This window comes from Oncorhynchus mykiss, chromosome 2 (assembly GCF_013265735.2).
Source record: "Oncorhynchus mykiss isolate Arlee chromosome 2, USDA_OmykA_1.1, whole genome shotgun sequence".
NCBI classification, from domain to species: domain Eukaryota; kingdom Metazoa; phylum Chordata; class Actinopteri; order Salmoniformes; family Salmonidae; genus Oncorhynchus; species Oncorhynchus mykiss.
In genome coordinates, this window is record NC_048566.1 from 12,124,059 (window position 1) to 12,142,103 (window position 18,045).

General features: G+C 45.5%; 1 protein-coding gene across 6 annotated transcripts in view; it reads right to left on the minus strand.

Moving 5' to 3' along the window:
- The window catches only part of LOC110513475 (vacuolar protein sorting-associated protein 13B), an 818,772-nt gene that overhangs the window by 652,120 nt on the left and 148,607 nt on the right, over positions 1–18,045 (minus strand). For all 6 annotated transcript variants that reach the window (XM_036938036.1, XM_036938048.1, XM_036938043.1 and 3 more), the window contains exon 13: positions 1,187–1,387. In XM_036938036.1, the coding sequence (XP_036793931.1) occupies positions 1,187–1,387 (201 nt within the window). The remainder of the gene's footprint in view (positions 1–1,186; positions 1,388–18,045) is intronic.

Here is an 18,045-nt window from a genome sequence, read left to right on the forward strand (position 1 = left end):
TTGTAGTAGGGTTGGTATCTACCTGGTTGTGGTTGGTATTAGGGTTGGTATCTACCTGGTTGTGGTTGATATCTACCTGGTTGTGGTTTGTAGTAGGGTTGGTATCTACCTGGTTGTGGTTGGTATCTACCTGGTTGTGGTTTGTAGTAGGGTTGGTATCTACCTGGTTGTGGTTTGTAGTAGGGTCGGTATCTACCTGGTTGTGGTTGGTATCTACCTGGTTGTGGTTTGTAGTAGGGTTGGTATCTACCTGGTTGTGGTTTGTAGTAGGGTTGGTATCTACCTGGTTGTGGTTTGTAGTAGGGTTGGTATCTACCTGGTTGTGGTTGGTATCTACCTGGTTGTGGTTTGTAGTAGGGTTGGTATCTACCTGGTTGTGGTTTGTAGTAGGGTTGGTATCTACCTGGTTGTGGTTTGTAGTAGGGTTGGTATCTACCTGGTTGTGGTTGGTATCTACCTGGTTGTGGTTTGTAGTAGGGTTGGTATCTACCTGGTTGTGGTTTGTAGTAGGGTCGGTATCTACCTGGTTGTGGTTTGTAGTAGGGTTGGTATCTACCTGGTTGTGGTTGGTATCTACCTGGTTGTGGTTGGTATCTACCTGGCTGTGGTTTGTAGTAGGGTTGGTATCTACCTGGTTGTGGTTTGTAGTAGGGTTGGTATCTACCTGGTTGTGGTTTGTAGTAGGGTTGGTATCTACCTGGTTGTGGTTTGTAGTAGGGTTGGTATCTACCTGGTTGTGGTTGGTAGTAGGGTTGGTATCTACCTGGTTGTGGTTGGTATCTACCTGGTTGTGGTTGGTATCTACCTGGTTGTGGTTGGTATCTACCTGGTTGTGGTTGGTAGTAGGGTTGGTATCTACCTGGTTGTGGTTGGTATCTACCTGGTTGTGGTTTGTAGTAGGGTTGGTATCTACCTGGTTGTGGTTGGTAGTAGGGTTGGTATCTACCTGGTTGTGGTTGGTAGTAGGGTTGGTATCTACCTGGTTGTGGTTGGTAGTACGGTTGGTATCTACCTGGTTGTGGTTTGTAATAGGGTTGGTATCTACCTGGTTGTGGTTGGTATCTACCTGGTTGTGGTTGGTATCTACCTGGCTGTGGTTTGTAGTAGGGTTCGTATCTACCTGGTTGTGGTTTGTAGTAGGGTTGGTATCTACCTGGTTGTGGTTTGTAGTAGGGTTGGTATCTACCTGGTTGTGGTTTGTAGTAGGGTTGGTACTCGTGGTCCATGGCGCAGGCCAGCATCTTGAGAAGGCGGTGCACGGCGCTGCTGTTGAGCCGTAAGTCCAGAGGTCCGACCACCAGCCTCTTGACAGACGTCTCTTGGACAGGGGGGACCGGTTCTTCTTTAGGCCCTGTTGCCATGGTGAAGTCCTGCTGCCCTACACACACTGGGACAGAGAGAGACAGAGGGTCAGAACCACACACACACTGGGACAGAGAGACAAGAGGGTCAGAACCACACACACACTGGGAGAGAGACACAGAGGGTCAGAACCACACACGCACTGGGACAGAGAGACAGAGGGTCAGAACCACACACACACTGGGACAGACACAGAGAGTCAGAACCAAACACACACTGGGACAGAGAGACACAGAGTCAGAACCACACACACACACACACACACACACACACTGGGACAGAGAGACACAGAGAGACGGAACCACACACACACTGGGACAGAGAGACACAGAGGGTCAGAACCACACACACACTGGGACAGAGACACAGAGGGTCAGAACCACACAGACACTGGGACAGAGAGACACAGAGAGTCAGAACCACACACACACAGACACTGGGACAGAGAGACACAGAGAGACAGAACCACACACATACTGGGACAGAGAGACATAGAGAGTCAGAACCACACATACACTGGGACAGAGACAAAGAGGGTGAGAACCACACAGACACTGGGACAGAGAGACACAGAGGGTCAGAACCACACACACACTGGGAGAGAGAGACAGAGGGTCAGAACCACACAGACACTGGGACAGAGAGACAGAGAGGGTCAGAACCACACACACACTGGGACAGAGAGACAGAGGGTCAGAACCACACACACACACTGGGACAGAGAGACAGAGGGTCAGAACCACACAGACACTGGAACAGAGACACAGAGGGTCAGAACCACACAGACACTGAGACAGAGAGACAGAGGGTCAGAACCACACACACACTGGGACAGAGAGACAGAGGGTCAGAACCACACACACACTGGAACAGAGACACAGAGGGTCAGAACCACACACACACTGGGAGAGAGAGACAGAGGGTCAGAACCACACACACACTGGGACAGACACAGAGAGTCAGAACCAAACACACACTGGGACAGAGAGACACAGAGTCAGAACCACACACACACACACACACACACACACACTGGGACAGAGAGACACAGAGAGACGGAACCACACACACACTGGGACAGAGAGACACAGAGGGTCAGAACCACACACACACTGGGACAGAGACACAGAGGGTCAGAACCACACAGACACTGGGACAGAGAGACACAGAGAGTCAGAACCACACACACACAGATGTATATACTAAATGTCCCTTCTCTCTCTCTCTCCTCTGCCCTCTATGAGATGTATATTCTAAATGTCCCTTCTCTCTCTCTCTCCTCGGCCCTCTATGAGAGGTATATTCTAAATGTCCCTTCTCTCTCTCTCTCTCCTCTGCCCTCTATGAGATGTATATTCTAAATGTCCCTTCTCTCTCTCTCTCTCCTCTGCCCTCTATGTGATGTATATTCTAAATGTCCCTTCTCTCTCTCTCTCTCCTCGGCCCTCTATGTGATGTATATTCTAAATGTCCCTTCTCTCTCTCTCTCTCCTCGGCCCTCTATGAGATGTATATTCTAAATGTCCCTTCTCTCTCTCTCTCTCCTCTGCCCTCTATGAGATGTATATTCTAAATGTCCCTTCTCTCTCTCTCTCCTCTGCCCTCTATGAGAGGTATATTCTAAATGTCCCTTCTCTCTCTCTCTCTCCTCTTCCCTCTATGAGATGTATATTCTAAATGTCCCTTCTCTCTCTCTCTCTCCTCTGCCCTCTATGAGAGGTATATTCTAAATGTCCCTTCTCTCTCTCTCTCTCCTCGGCCCTCTATGAGAGGTATATTCTAAATGTCCCTTCTCTCTCTCTCTCTCCTCTGCCCTCTATGAGAGGTATATTCTAAATGTCCCTTCTCTCTCTCTCTCCTCGGCCCTCTATGAGATGTATATTCTAAATGTCCCTTCTCTCTCTCTCTCCTCTGCCCTCTATGAGAGGTATATTCTAAATGTCCCTTCTCTCTCTCTCTCTCCTCTTCCCTCTATGAGATGTATATTCTAAATGTCCCTTCTCTCTCTCTCTCTCCTCTGCCCTCTATGAGATGTATATTCTAAATGTCCCTTCTCTCTCTCTCTCCTCTGCCCTCTATGAGAGGTATATTCTAAATGTCCCTTCTCTCTCTCTCTCCTCGGCCCTCTATGAGATGTATATTCTAAATGTCCCTTCTCTCTCTCTCTCCTCGGCCCTCTATGAGAGGTATATTCTAAATGTCCCTTCTCTCTCTCTCTCTCCTCTGCCCTCTATGTGATGTATATTCTAAATGTCCCTTCTCTCTCTCTCTCTCCTCTGCCCTCTATGAGATGTATATTCTAAATGTCCCTTCTCTCTCTCTCTCTCCTCTGCCCTCTATGAGAGGTATATTCTAAATGTCCCTTCTCTCTCTCTCTCCTCGGCCCTCTATGAGAGGTATATTCTAAATGTCCCTTCTCTCTCTCTCTCTCCTCTGCCCTCTATGAGAGGTATATTCTAAATGTCCCTTCTCTCTCTCTCTCCTCTGCCCTCTATGAGATGTATATTCTAAATGTCCCTTCTCTCTCTCTCTCTCTCCTCGGCCCTCTATGTGATGTATATTCTAAATGTCCCTTCTCTCTCTCTCTCTCCTCGGCCCTCTATGAGATGTATATTCTAAATGTCCCTTCTCTCTCTCTCTCTCTCCTCTTCCCTCTATGAGATGTATATTCTAAATGTCCCTTCTCTCTCTCTCTCTCCTCTGCCCTCTATGAGATGTATATTCTAAATGTCCCTTCTCTCTCTCTCTCTCCTCGGCCCTCTATGAGATGTATATTCTAAATGTCCCTTCTCTCTCTCTCTCTCTCCTCTTCCCTCTATGAGATGTATATTCTAAATGTCCCTTCTCTCTCTCTCTCTCCTCGGCCCTCTATGAGATGTATATTCTAAATGTCCCTTCTCTCTCTCTCTCTCCTCGGCCCTCTATGAGATGTATATTCTAAATGTCCCTTCTCTCTCTCTCTCCTCGGCCCTCTATGAGATGTATATTCTAAATGTCCCTTCTCTCTCTCTCTCCTCGGCCCTCTATGTGATGTATATTCTAAATGTCCCTTCTCTCTCTCTCTCCTCTGCCCTCTATGAGATGTATATTCTAAATGTCCCTTCTCTCTCTCTCTCCTCTGCCCTCTATGAGATGTATATTCTAAATGTCCCTTCTCTCTCTCTCTCCTCGGCCCTCTATGAGATGTATATTCTAAATGTCCCTTCTCTCTCTCTCTCCTCTGCCCTCTATGAGATGTATATTCTAAATGTCCCTTCTCTCTCTCTCTCCTCGGCCCTCTATGAGATGTATATTCTAAATGTCCCTTCTCTCTCTCTCTCCTCTGCCCTCTATGAGATGTATATTCTAAATGTCCCTTCTCTCTCTCTCTCCTCTGCCCTCTATGTGATGTATATTCTAAATGTCCCTTCTCTCTCTCTCTCTCCTCGGCCCTCTATGAGAGGTATATTCTAAATGTCCCTTCTCTCTCTCTCTCTCCTCTGCCCTCTATGTGATGTATATTCTAAATGTCCCTTCTCTCTCTCTCTCTCCTCTGCCCTCTATGAGATGTATATTCTAAATGTCCCTTCTCTCTCTCTCTCCTCGGCCCTCTATGAGAGGTATATTCTAAATGTCCCTTCTCTCTCTCTCTCTCCTCGGCCCTCTATGAGATGTATATTCTAAATGTCCCTTCTCTCTCTCTCTCTCCTCGGCCCTCTATGAGATGTATATTCTAAATGTCCCTTCTCTCTCTCTCTCTCCTCGGCCCTCTATGAGATGTATATTCTAAATGTCCCTTCTCTCTCTCTCTCTCCTCTTCCCTCTATGAGATGTATATTCTAAATGTCCCTTCTCTCTCTCTCTCTCCTCTTCCCTCTATGAGATGTATATTCTAAATGTCCCTTCTCTCTCTCTCTCCTCTGCCCTCTATGAGATGTATATTCTAAATGTCCCTTCTCTCTCTCTCTCTCCTCGGCCCTCTATGAGAGGTATATTCTAAATGTCCCTTCTCTCTCTCTCTCTCCTCGGCCCTCTATGAGATGTATATTCTAAATGTCCCTTCTCTCTCTCTCTCTCCTCTGCCCTCTATGAGATGTATATTCTAAATGTCCCTTCTCTCTCTCTCTCCTCTGCCCTCTATGAGATGTATATTCTAAATGTCCCTTCTCTCTCTCTCTCTCCTCGGCCCTCTATGAGAGGTATATTCTAAATGTCCCTTCTCTCTCTCTCTCTCCTCGGCCCTCTATGAGATGTATATTCTAAATGTCCCTTCTCTCTCTCTCTCCTCGGCCCTCTATGAGATGTATATTCTAAATGTCCCTTCTCTCTCTCTCTCCTCGGCCCTCTATGTGATGTATATTCTAAATGTCCCTTCTCTCTCTCTCTCCTCTGCCCTCTATGTGATGTATATTCTAAATGTCCCTTCTCTCTCTCTCTCTCCTCTTCCCTCTATGAGATGTATATTCTAAATGTCCCTTCTCTCTCTCTCTCTCCTCTGCCCTCTATGAGATGTATATTCTAAATGTCCCTTCTCTCTCTCTCTCCTCTGCCCTCTATGTGATGTATATTCTAAATGTCCCTTCTCTCTCTCTCTCCTCTGCCCTCTATGAGATGTATATTCTAAATGTCCCTTCTCTCTCTCTCTCCTCTGCCCTCTATGAGAGGTATATTCTAAATGTCCCTTCTCTCTCTCTCTCTCCTCTGCCCTCTATGAGATGTATATTCTAAATGTCCCTTCTCTCTCTCTCTCCTCTTCCCTCTATGAGATGTATATTCTAAATGTCCCTTCTCTCTCTCTCTCCTCTGCCCTCTATGAGATGTATATTCTAAATGTCCCTTCTCTCTCTCTCTCCTCTGCCCTCTATGAGAGGTATATTCTAAATGTCCCTTCTCTCTCTCTCTCTCCTCTGCCCTCTATGAGATGTATATTCTAAATGTCCCTTCTCTCTCTCTCTCTCCTCGGCCCTCTATGAGATGTATATTCTAAATGTCCCTTCTCTCTCTCTCTCTCCTCGGCCCTCTATGAGAGGTATATTCTAAATGTCCCTTCTCTCTCTCTCTCTCCTCTTCCCTCTATGTGATGTATATTCTAAATGTCCCTTCTCTCTCTCTCTCTCCTCTGCCCTCTATGAGAGGTATATTCTAAATGTCCCTTCTCTCTCTCTCTCTCCTCTTCCCTCTATGAGATGTATATTCTAAATGTCCCTTCTCTCTCTCTCTCCTCTGCCCTCTATGAGATGTATATTCTAAATGTCCCTTCTCTCTCTCTCTCTCCTCTGCCCTCTATGAGATGTATATTCTAAATGTCCCTTCTCTCTCTCTCTCTCTCCTCGGCCCTCTATGAGAGGTATATTCTAAATGTCCCTTCTCTCTCTCTCTCCTCGGCCCTCTATGAGATGTATATTCTAAATGTCCCTTCTCTCTCTCTCTCCTCGGCCCTCTATGAGATGTATATTCTAAATGTCCCTTCTCTCTCTCTCTCTCCTCTGCCCTCTATGAGATGTATATTCTAAATGTCCCTTCTCTCTCTCTCTCCTCTGCCCTCTATGAGATGTATATTCTAAATGTCCCTTCTCTCTCTCTCTCTCCTCGGCCCTCTATGAGAGGTATATTCTAAATGTCCCTTCTCTCTCTCTCTCTCCTCTGCCCTCTATGAGATGTATATTCTAAATGTCCCTTCTCTCTCTCTCTCCTCTGCCCTCTATGTGATGTATATTCTAAATGTCCCTTCTCTCTCTCTCTCTCCTCGGCCCTCTATGAGATGTATATTCTAAATGTCCCTTCTCTCTCTCTCTCTCCTCTGCCCTCTATGAGATGTATATTCTAAATGTCCCTTCTCTCTCTCTCTCTCCTCGGCCCTCTATGAGAGGTATATTCTAAATGTCCCTTCTCTCTCTCTCTCCTCGGCCCTCTATGAGAGGTATATTCTAAATGTCCCTTCTCTCTCTCTCTCCTCTGCCCTCTATGAGATGTATATTCTAAATGTCCCTTCTCTCTCTCTCTCCTCGGCCCTCTATGTGATGTATATTCTAAATGTCCCTTCTCTCTCTCTCTCTCCTCGGCCCTCTATGTGATGTATATTCTAAATGTCCCTTCTCTCTCTCTCTCTCCTCTTCCCTCTATGAGATGTATATTCTAAATGTCCCTTCTCTCTCTCTCTCTCTCCTCTGCCCTCTATGAGATGTATATTCTAAATGTCCCTTCTCTCTCTCTCTCCTCGGCCCTCTATGAGATGTATATTCTAAATGTCCCTTCTCTCTCTCTCTCTCCTCTGCCCTCTATGAGAGGTATATTCTAAATGTCCCTTCTCTCTCTCTCTCTCCTCGGCCCTCTATGAGAGGTATATTCTAAATGTCCCTTCTCTCTCTCTCTCCTCTGCCCTCTATGAGATGTATATTCTAAATGTCCCTTCTCTCTCTCTCTCTCCTCTTCCCTCTATGAGATGTATATTCTAAATGTCCCTTCTCTCTCTCTCTCTCCTCTGCCCTCTATGAGATGTATATTCTAAATGTCCCTTCTCTCTCTCTCTCCTCTGCCCTCTATGAGATGTATATTCTAAATGTCCCTTCTCTCTCTCTCTCTCCTCTTCCCTCTATGAGATGTATATTCTAAATGTCCCTTCTCTCTCTCTCTCCTCGGCCCTCTATGAGATGTATATTCTAAATGTCCCTTCTCTCTCTCTCTCTCTCCTCGGCCCTCTATGAGAGGTATATTCTAAATGTCCCTTCTCTCTCTCTCTCTCCTCTGCCCTCTATGAGATGTATATTCTAAATGTCCCTTCTCTCTCTCTCTCTCCTCGGCCCTCTATGAGATGTATATTCTAAATGTCCCTTCTCTCTCTCTCTCTCCTCGGCCCTCTATGAGATGTATATTCTAAATGTCCCCTCTCTCTCTCTCTCTCCTCTGCCCTCTATGAGATGTATATTCTAAATGTCCCTTCTCTCTCTCTCTCTCCTCTTCCCTCTATGAGATGTATATTCTAAATGTCCCTTCTCTCTCTCTCTCTCCTCGGCCCTCTATGAGATGTATATTCTAAATGTCCCTTCTCTCTCTCTCTCTCCTCGGCCCTCTATGAGAGGTATATTCTAAATGTCCCTTCTCTCTCTCTCTCCTCTGCCCTCTATGAGATGTATATTCTAAATGTCCCTTCTCTCTCTCTCTCTCCTCTTCCCTCTATGAGATGTATATTCTAAATGTCCCTTCTCTCTCTCTCTCTCCTCGGCCCTCTATGAGATGTATATTCTAAATGTCCCTTCTCTCTCTCTCTCTCCTCGGCCCTCTATGAGATGTATATTCTAAATGTCCCTTCTCTCTCTCTCTCTCCTCGGCCCTCTATGAGATGTATATTCTAAATGTCCCTTCTCTCTCTCTCTCCTCTGCCCTCTATGAGATGTATATTCTAAATGTCCCTTCTCTCTCTCTCTCTCCTCTGCCCTCTATGAGATGTATATTCTAAATGTCCCTTCTCTCTCTCTCTCTCCTCGGCCCTCTATGAGATGTATATTCTAAATGTCCCTTCTCTCTCTCTCTCTCCTCGGCCCTCTATGAGATGTATATTCTAAATGTCCCTTCTCTCTCTCTCTCTCCTCTTCCCTCTATGAGATGTATATTCTAAATGTCCCTTCTCTCTCTCTCTCTCCTCTGCCCTCTATGAGATGTATATTCTAAATGTCCCTTCTCTCTCTCTCTCCTCGGCCCTCTATGAGAGGTATATTCTAAATGTCCCTTCTCTCTCTCTCTCTCCTCTTCCCTCTATGAGATGTATATTCTAAATGTCCCTTCTCTCTCTCTCTCTCCTCTGCCCTCTATGAGATGTATATTCTAAATGTCCCTTCTCTCTCTCTCTCTCCTCTGCCCTCTATGAGATGTATATTCTAAATGTCCCTTCTCTCTCTCTCTCCTCTTCCCTCTATGAGATGTATATTCTAAATGTCCCTTCTCTCTCTCTCTCTCCTCGGCCCTCTATGAGATGTATATTCTAAATGTCCCTTCTCTCTCTCTCTCTCCTCGGCCCTCTATGAGAGGTATATTCTAAATGTCCCTTCTCTCTCTCTCTCCTCGGCCCTCTATGAGATGTATATTCTAAATGTCCCTTCTCTCTCTCTCTCCTCGGCCCTCTATGAGATGTATATTCTAAATGTCCCTTATCTCTCTCTCTCTCCTCTGCCCTCTATGAGAGGTATATTCTAAATGTCCCTTCTCTCTCTCTCTCTCCTCGGCCCTCTATGAGATGTATATTCTAAATGTCCCTTCTCTCTCTCTCTCTCCTCTGCCCTCTATGAGATGTATATTCTAAATGTCCCTTCTCTCTCTCTCTCTCCTCGGCCCTCTATGAGATGTATATTCTAAATGTCCCTTCTCTCTCTCTCTCTCCTCTGCCCTCTATGAGATGTATATTCTAAATGTCCCTTCTCTCTCTCTCTCTCCTCTGCCCTCTATGAGAGGTATATTCTAAATGTCCCTTCTCTCTCTCTCTCTCCTCGGCCCTCTATGAGATGTATATTCTAAATGTCCCTTCTCTCTCTCTCTCTCCTCTGCCCTCTATGAGAGGTATATTCTAAATGTCCCTTCTCTCTCTCTCTCTCCTCGGCCCTCTATGAGATGTATATTCTAAATGTCCCTTCTCTCTCTCTCTCTCCTCTGCCCTCTATGAGAGGTATATTCTAAATGTCCCTTCTCTCTCTCTCTCTCCTCGGCCCTCTATGAGAGGTATATTCTAAATGTCCCTTCTCTCTCTCTCTCTCTCCTCGGCCCTCTATGAGAGGTATATTCTAAATGTCCCTTCTCTCTCTCTCTCTCCTCGGCCCTCTATGAGAGGTATATTCTAAATGTCCCTTCTCTCTCTCTCTCTCCTCGGCCCTCTATGAGATGTATATTCTAAATGTCCCTTCTCTCTCTCTCTCTCTCCTCTTCCCTCTATGTGATGTATATTCTAAATGTCCCTTCTCTCTCTCTCTCTCCTCGGCCCTCTATGAGATGTATATTCTAAATGTCCCTTCTCTCTCTCTCTCCTCTGCCCTCTATGAGATGTATATTCTAAATGTCCCTTCTCTCTCTCTCTCTCTCCTCGGCCCTCTATGAGATGTATATTCTAAATGTCCCTTCTCTCTCTCTCTCTCTCCTCGGCCCTCTATGAGATGTATATTCTAAATGTCCCTTCTCTCTCTCTCTCCTCTGCCCTCTATGTGATGTATATTCTAAATGTCCCTTCTCTCTCTCTCTCCTCTGCCCTCTATGAGATGTATATTCTAAATGTCCCTTCTCTCTCTCTCTCCTCGGCCCTCTATGAGATGTATATTCTAAATGTCCCTTCTCTCTCTCTCTCCTCGGCCCTCTATGAGATGTATATTCTAAATGTCCCTTCTCTCTCTCTCTCTCCTCGGCCCTCTATGAGATGTATATTCTAAATGTCCCTTCTCTCTCTCTCTCCTCGGCCCTCTATGAGATGTATATTCTAAATGTCCCTTCTCTCTCTCTCTCCTCTGCCCTCTATGAGATGTATATTCTAAATGTCCCTTCTCTCTCTCTCTCTCCTCGGCCCTCTATGAGAGGTATATTCTAAATGTCCCTTCTCTCTCTCTCTCTCCTCTGCCCTCTATGAGATGTATATTCTAAATGTCCCTTCTCTCTCTCTCTCCTCGGCCCTCTATGAGATGTATATTCTAAATGTCCCTTCTCTCTCTCTCTCTCCTCGGCCCTCTATGAGAGGTATATTCTAAATGTCCCTTCTCTCTCTCTCTCTCCTCTGCCCTCTATGAGAGGTATATTCTAAATGTCCCTTCTCTCTCTCTCTCTCCTCTGCCCTCTATGAGATGTATATTCTAAATGTCCCTTCTCTCTCTCTCTCTCCTCTGCCCTCTATGAGATGTATATTCTAAATGTCCCTTCTCTCTCTCTCTCTCCTCTGCCCTCTATGAGATGTATATTCTAAATGTCCCTTCTCTCTCTCTCTCTCCTCGGCCCTCTATGAGATGTATATTCTAAATGTCCCTTCTCTCTCTCTCTCTCCTCTGCCCTCTATGAGATGTATATTCTAAATGTCCCTTCTCTCTCTCTCTCCTCGGCCCTCTATGAGATGTATATTCTAAATGTCCCTTCTCTCTCTCTCTCCTCGGCCCTCTATGAGATGTATATTCTAAATGTCCCTTCTCTCTCTCTCTCTCCTCTGCCCTCTATGAGATGTATATTCTAAATGTCCCTTCTCTCTCTCTCTCTCCTCTTCCCTCTATGAGATGTATATTCTAAATGTCCCTTCTCTCTCTCTCTCTCCTCGGCCCTCTATGAGATGTATATTCTAAATGTCCCTTCTCTCTCTCTCTCTCCTCGGCCCTCTATGAGATGTATATTCTAAATGTCCCTTCTCTCTCTCTCTCCTCTGCCCTCTATGAGAGGTATATTCTAAATGTCCCTTCTCTCTCTCTCTCCTCGGCCCTCTATGAGATGTATATTCTAAATGTCCCTTCTCTCTCTCTCTCCTCGGCCCTCTATGAGAGGTATATTCTAAATGTCCCTTCTCTCTCTCTCTCTCCTCGGCCCTCTATGAGATGTATATTCTAAATGTCCCTTCTCTCTCTCTCTCTCCTCGGCCCTCTATGAGATGTATATTCTAAATGTCCCTTCTCTCTCTCTCTCTCCTCGGCCCTCTATGAGATGTATATTCTAAATGTCCCTTCTCTCTCTCTCTCCTCGGCCCTCTATGAGATGTATATTCTAAATGTCCCTTCTCTCTCTCTCTCTCCTCGGCCCTCTATGAGAGGTATATTCTAAATGTCCCTTCTCTCTCTCTCTCTCCTCGGCCCTCTATGAGATGTATATTCTAAATGTCCCTTCTCTCTCTCTCTCTCCTCGGCCCTCTATGAGAGGTATATTCTAAATGTCCCTTCTCTCTCTCTCTCTCCTCGGCCCTCTATGAGATGTATATTCTAAATGTCCCTTCTCTCTCTCTCTCCTCGGCCCTCTATGAGATGTATATTCTAAATGTCCCTTCTCTCTCTCTCTCCTCTGCCCTCTATGAGATGTATATTCTAAATGTCCCTTCTCTCTCTCTCTCCTCGGCCCTCTATGAGATGTATATTCTAAATGTCCCTTCTCTCTCTCTCTCTCCTCGGCCCTCTATGAGATGTATATTCTAAATGTCCCTTCTCTCTCTCTCTCTCCTCGGCCCTCTATGAGATGTATATTCTAAATGTCCCTTCTCTCTCTCTCTCTCCTCTGCCCTCTATGAGAGGTATATTCTAAATGTCCCTTCTCTCTCTCTCTCTCCTCTGCCCTCTATGAGATGTATATTCTAAATGTCCCTTCTCTCTCTCTCTCCTCGGCCCTCTATGAGATGTATATTCTAAATGTCCCTTCTCTCTCTCTCTCCTCGGCCCTCTATGAGATGTATATTCTAAATGTCCCTTCTCTCTCTCTCTCTCCTCGGCCCTCTATGAGATGTATATTCTAAATGTCCCTTCTCTCTCTCTCTCTCCTCTGCCCTCTATGAGAGGTATATTCTAAATGTCCCTTCTCTCTCTCTCTCTCCTCGGCCCTCTATGAGATGTATATTCTAAATGTCCCTTCTCTCTCTCTCTCTCCTCTGCCCTCTATGAGAGGTATATTCTAAATGTCCCTTCTCTCTCTCTCCTCGGCCCTCTATGAGATGTATATTCTAAATGTCCCTTCTCTCTCTCTCTCTCCTCGGCCCTCTATGAGATGTATATTCTAAATGTCCCTTCTCTCTCTCTCTCCTCTGCCCTCTATGAGATGTATATTCTAAATGTCCCTTCTCTCTCTCTCTCTCCTCGGCCCTCTATGAGATGTATATTCTAAATGTCCCTTCTCTCTCTCTCTCTCCTCGGCCCTCTATGAGATGTATATTCTAAATGTCCCTTCTCTCTCTCTCTCTCCTCTGCCCTCTATGAGATGTATATTCTAAATGTCCCTTCTCTCTCTCTCTCTCCTCGGCCCTCTATGAGATGTATATTCTAAATGTCCCTTCTCTCTCTCTCTCTCCTCGGCCCTCTATGAGAGGTATATTCTAAATGTCCCTTCTCTCTCTCTCTCTCCTCTGCCCTCTATGAGATGTATATTCTAAATGTCCCTTCTCTCTCTCTCTCTCCTCTGCCCTCTATGAGAGGTATATTCTAAATGTCCCTTCTCTCTCTCTCTCTCCTCGGCCCTCTATGAGAGGTATATTCTAAATGTCCCTTCTCTCTCTCTCTCTCCTCGGCCCTCTATGAGATGTATATTCTAAATGTCCCTTCTCTCTCTCTCTCTCCTCGGCCCTCTATGAGATGTATATTCTAAATGTCCCTTCTCTCTCTCTCTCTCCTCGGCCCTCTATGAGACGTATATTCTAAATGTCCCTTCTCTCTCTCTCTCTCCTCTGCCCTCTATGAGATGTATATTCTAAATGTCCCTTCTCTCTCTCTCTCTCCTCGGCCCTCTATGAGAGGTATATTCTAAATGTCCCTTCTCTCTCTCTCTCCTCGGCCCTCTATGAGATGTATATTCTAAATGTCCCTTCTCTCTCCTCTGCCCTCTATGAGATGTATATTCTAAATGTCCCTTCTCTCTCTCTCTCTCCTCGGCCCTCTATGAGATGTATATTCTAAATGTCCCTTCTCTCTCTCTCTCTCCTCTGCCCTCTATGAGATGTATATTCTAAATGTCCCTTCTCTCTCTCTCTCCTCGGCCCTCTATGAGAGGTATATTCTAAATGTCCCTTCTCTCTCTCTCTCCTCGGCCCTCTATGAGATGTATATACTAAATGTCCCTTCTCTCTCTCTCTCCTCGGCCCTCTATGTGATGTATATTCTAAATGTCCCTTCTCTCTCTCTCTCTCCTCGGCCCTCTATGAGATGTATATTCTAAATGTCCCTTCTCTCTCTCTCTCTCCTCGGCCCTCTATGAGATGTATATTCTAAATGTCCCTTCTCTCTCTCTCTCTCCTCGGCCCTCTATGAGAGGTATATTCTAAATGTCCCTTCTCTCTCTCTCTCTCCTCGGCCCTCTATGAGATGTATATTCTAAATGTCCCTTCTCTCTCTCTCTCTCCTCGGCCCTCTATGAGAGGTATATTCTAAATGTCCCTTCTCTCTCTCTCTCTCCTCTGCCCTCTATGAGATGTATATTCTAAATGTCCCTTCTCTCTCTCTCTCTCCTCGGCCCTCTATGAGATGTATATTCTAAATGTCCCTTCTCTCTCTCTCTCTCCTCTGCCCTCTATGAGATGTATATTCTAAATGTCCCTTCTCTCTCTCTCTCTCTCCTCGGCCCTCTATGAGATGTATATTCTAAATGTCCCTTCTCTCTCTCTCTCTCTCCTCTGCCCTCTATGAGAGGTATATTCTAAATGTCCCTTCTCTCTCTCTCTCTCTCCTCTGCCCTCTATGAGAGGTATATTCTAAATGTCCCTTCTCTCTCTCTCTCTCCTCTGCCCTCTATGAGATGTATATTCTAAATGTCCCTTCTCTCTCTCTCTCTCCTCGGCCCTCTATGAGATGTATATTCTAAATGTCCCTTCTCTCTCTCTCTCTCCTCTGCCCTCTATGAGATGTATATTCTAAATGTCCCTTCTCTCTCTCTCTCTCTCCTCTGCCCTCTATGAGAGGTATATTCTAAATGTCCCTTCTCTCTCTCTCTCTCTCCTCTGCCCTCTATGTGATGTATATTCTAAATGTCCCTTCTCTCTCTCTCTCTCCTCGGCCCTCTATGAGATGTATATTCTAAATGTCCCTTCTCTCTCTCTCTCTCCTCGGCCCTCTATGAGATGTATATTCTAAATGTCCCTTCTCTCTCTCTCTCTCCTCTGCCCTCTATGAGATGTATATTCTAAATGTCCCTTCTCTCTCTCTCTCCTCGGCCCTCTATGAGATGTATATTCTAAATGTCCCTTCTCTCTCTCTCTCCTCTGCCCTCTATGAGATGTATATTCTAAATGTCCCTTCTCTCTCTCTCTCTCCTCGGCCCTCTATGAGATGTATATTCTAAATGTCCCTTCTCTCTCTCTCTCCTCTGCCCTCTATGAGATGTATATTCTAAATGTCCCTTCTCTCTCTCTCTCTCCTCGGCCCTCTATGAGAGGTATATTCTAAATGTCCCTTCTCTCTCTCTCTCCTCGGCCCTCTATGTGATGTATATTCTAAATGTCCCTTCTCTCTCTCTCTCTCCTCTGCCCTCTATGTGATGTATATTCTAAATGTCCCTTCTCTCTCTCTCTCCTCTGCCCTCTATGAGAGGTATATTCTAAATGTCCCTTCTCTCTCTCTCTCTCCTCTGCCCTCTATGAGATGTATATTCTAAATGTCCCTTCTCTCTCTCTCTCCTCTGCCCTCTATGAGAGGTATATTCTAAATGTCCCTTCTCTCTCTCTCTCTCCTCGGCCCTCTATGAGATGTATATTCTAAATGTCCCTTCTCTCTCTCTCTCTCCTCTGCCCTCTATGAGAGGTATATTCTAAATGTCCCTTCTCTCTCTCTCTCTCCTCGGCCCTCTATGAGATGTATATTCTAAATGTCCCTTCTCTCTCTCTCTCTCCTCGGCCCTCTATGAGATGTATATTCTAAATGTCCCTTCTCTCTCTCTCTCTCCTCTTCCCTCTATGAGAGGTATATTCTAAATGTCCCTTCTCTCTCTCTCTCTCCTCGGCCCTCTATGAGATGTATATTCTAAATGTCCCTTCTCTCTCTCTCTCCTCGGCCCTCTATGTGATGTATATTCTAAATGTCCCTTCTCTCTCTCTCTCCTCTGCCCTCTATGAGAGGTATATTCTAAATGTCCCTTCTCTCTCTCTCTCCTCTGCCCTCTATGAGAGGTATATTCTAAATGTCCCTTCTCTCTCTCTCTCTCCTCGGCCCTCTATGAGATGTATATTCTAAATGTCCCTTCTCTCTCTCTCTCTCCTCTGCCCTCTATGAGAGGTATATTCTAAATGTCCCTTCTCTCTCTCTCTCTCCTCGGCCCTCTATGAGATGTATATTCTAAATGTCCCTTCTCTCTCTCTCTCTCCTCTGCCCTCTATGAGAGGTATATTCTAAATGTCCCTTCTCTCTCTCTCTCTCCTCGGCCCTCTATGAGATGTATATTCTAAATGTCCCTTCTCTCTCTCTCTCTCCTCTTCCCTCTATGAGAGGTATATTCTAAATGTCCCTTCTCTCTCTCTCTCTCCTCGGCCCTCTATGAGATGTATATTCTAAATGTCCCTTCTCTCTCTCTCTCTCCTCGGCCCTCTATGAGAGGTATATTCTAAATGTCCCTTCTCTCTCTCTCTCTCCTCGGCCCTCTATGAGATGTATATTCTAAATGTCCCTTCTCTCTCTCTCTCTCCTCTTCCCTCTATGAGAGGTATATTCTAAATGTCCCTTCTCTCTCTCTCTCCTCTTCCCTCTATGAGATGTATATTCTAAATGTCCCTTCTCTCTCTCTCTCTCTCCTCGGCCCTCTATGAGAGGTATATTCTAAATGTCCCTTCTCTCTCTCTCTCTCCTCTGCCCTCTATGAGAGGTATATTCTAAATGTCCCTTCTCTCTCTCTCTCTCCTCGGCCCTCTATGAGATGTATATTCTAAATGTCCCTTCTCTCTCTCTCTCTCCTCGGCCCTCTATGAGAGGTATATTCTAAATGTCCCTTCTCTCTCTCTCTCTCCTCGGCCCTCTATGAGATGTATATTCTAAATGTCCCTTCTCTCTCTCTCTCCTCTTCCCTCTATGAGAGGTATATTCTAAATGTCCCTTCTCTCTCTCTCTCCTCTGCCCTCTATGAGATGTATATTCTAAATGTCCCTTCTCTCTCTCTCTCTCCTCGGCCCTCTATGAGATGTATATTCTAAATGTCCCTTCTCTCTCTCTCTCCTCTGCCCTCTATGAGATGTATATTCTAAATGTCCCTTCTCTCTCCTCTGCCCTCTATGAGAGGTATATTCTAAATGTCCCTTCTCTCTCTCTCTCTCCTCTGCCCTCTATGAGATGTATATTCTAAATGTCCCTTCTCTCTCTCTCTCCTCTGCCCTCTATGAGATGTATATTCTAAATGTCCCTTCTCTCTCTCTCTCCTCTGCCCTCTATGAGAGGTATATTCTAAATGTCCCTTCTCTCTCTCTCTCTCCTCTGCCCTCTATGAGATGTATATTCTAAATGTCCCTTCTCTCTCTCTCTCTCCTCTGCCCTCTATGAGATGTATATTCTAAATGTCCCTTCTCTCTCTCTCTCTCCTCGGCCCTCTATGAGAGGTATATTCTAAATGTCCCTTCTCTCTCTCTCTCTCTCCTCTTCCCTCTATGAGATGTATATTCTAAATGTCCCTTCTCTCTCTCTCTCTCCTCTGCCCTCTATGAGAGGTATATTCTAAATGTCCCTTCTCTCTCTCTCTCTCCTCTGCCCTCTATGAGATGTATATTCTAAATGTCCCTTCTCTCTCTCTCTCTCCTCTGCCCTCTATGAGAGGTATATTCCAAATGTCCCTTCTATCACTCAGCTGTCCCGTTATTCACCGATGACACGCAGGTCACTGTTAGAATGATTTACAGCCACCTCTCTCATATACAACTAGATCCATTAAAACTAGAGGGCGAAGGGGACTACACTGGATCCATTAAAACTAGGGGGCGAAGGAGACTACACTGGATCCATTAAAACTAGGGGGCGAAGGAGACTACACTGGATCCATTAAAACTAGGGGGCGGAGGGGACTAAACTGGATCCATTAAAACTAGGGGGTGGAGGA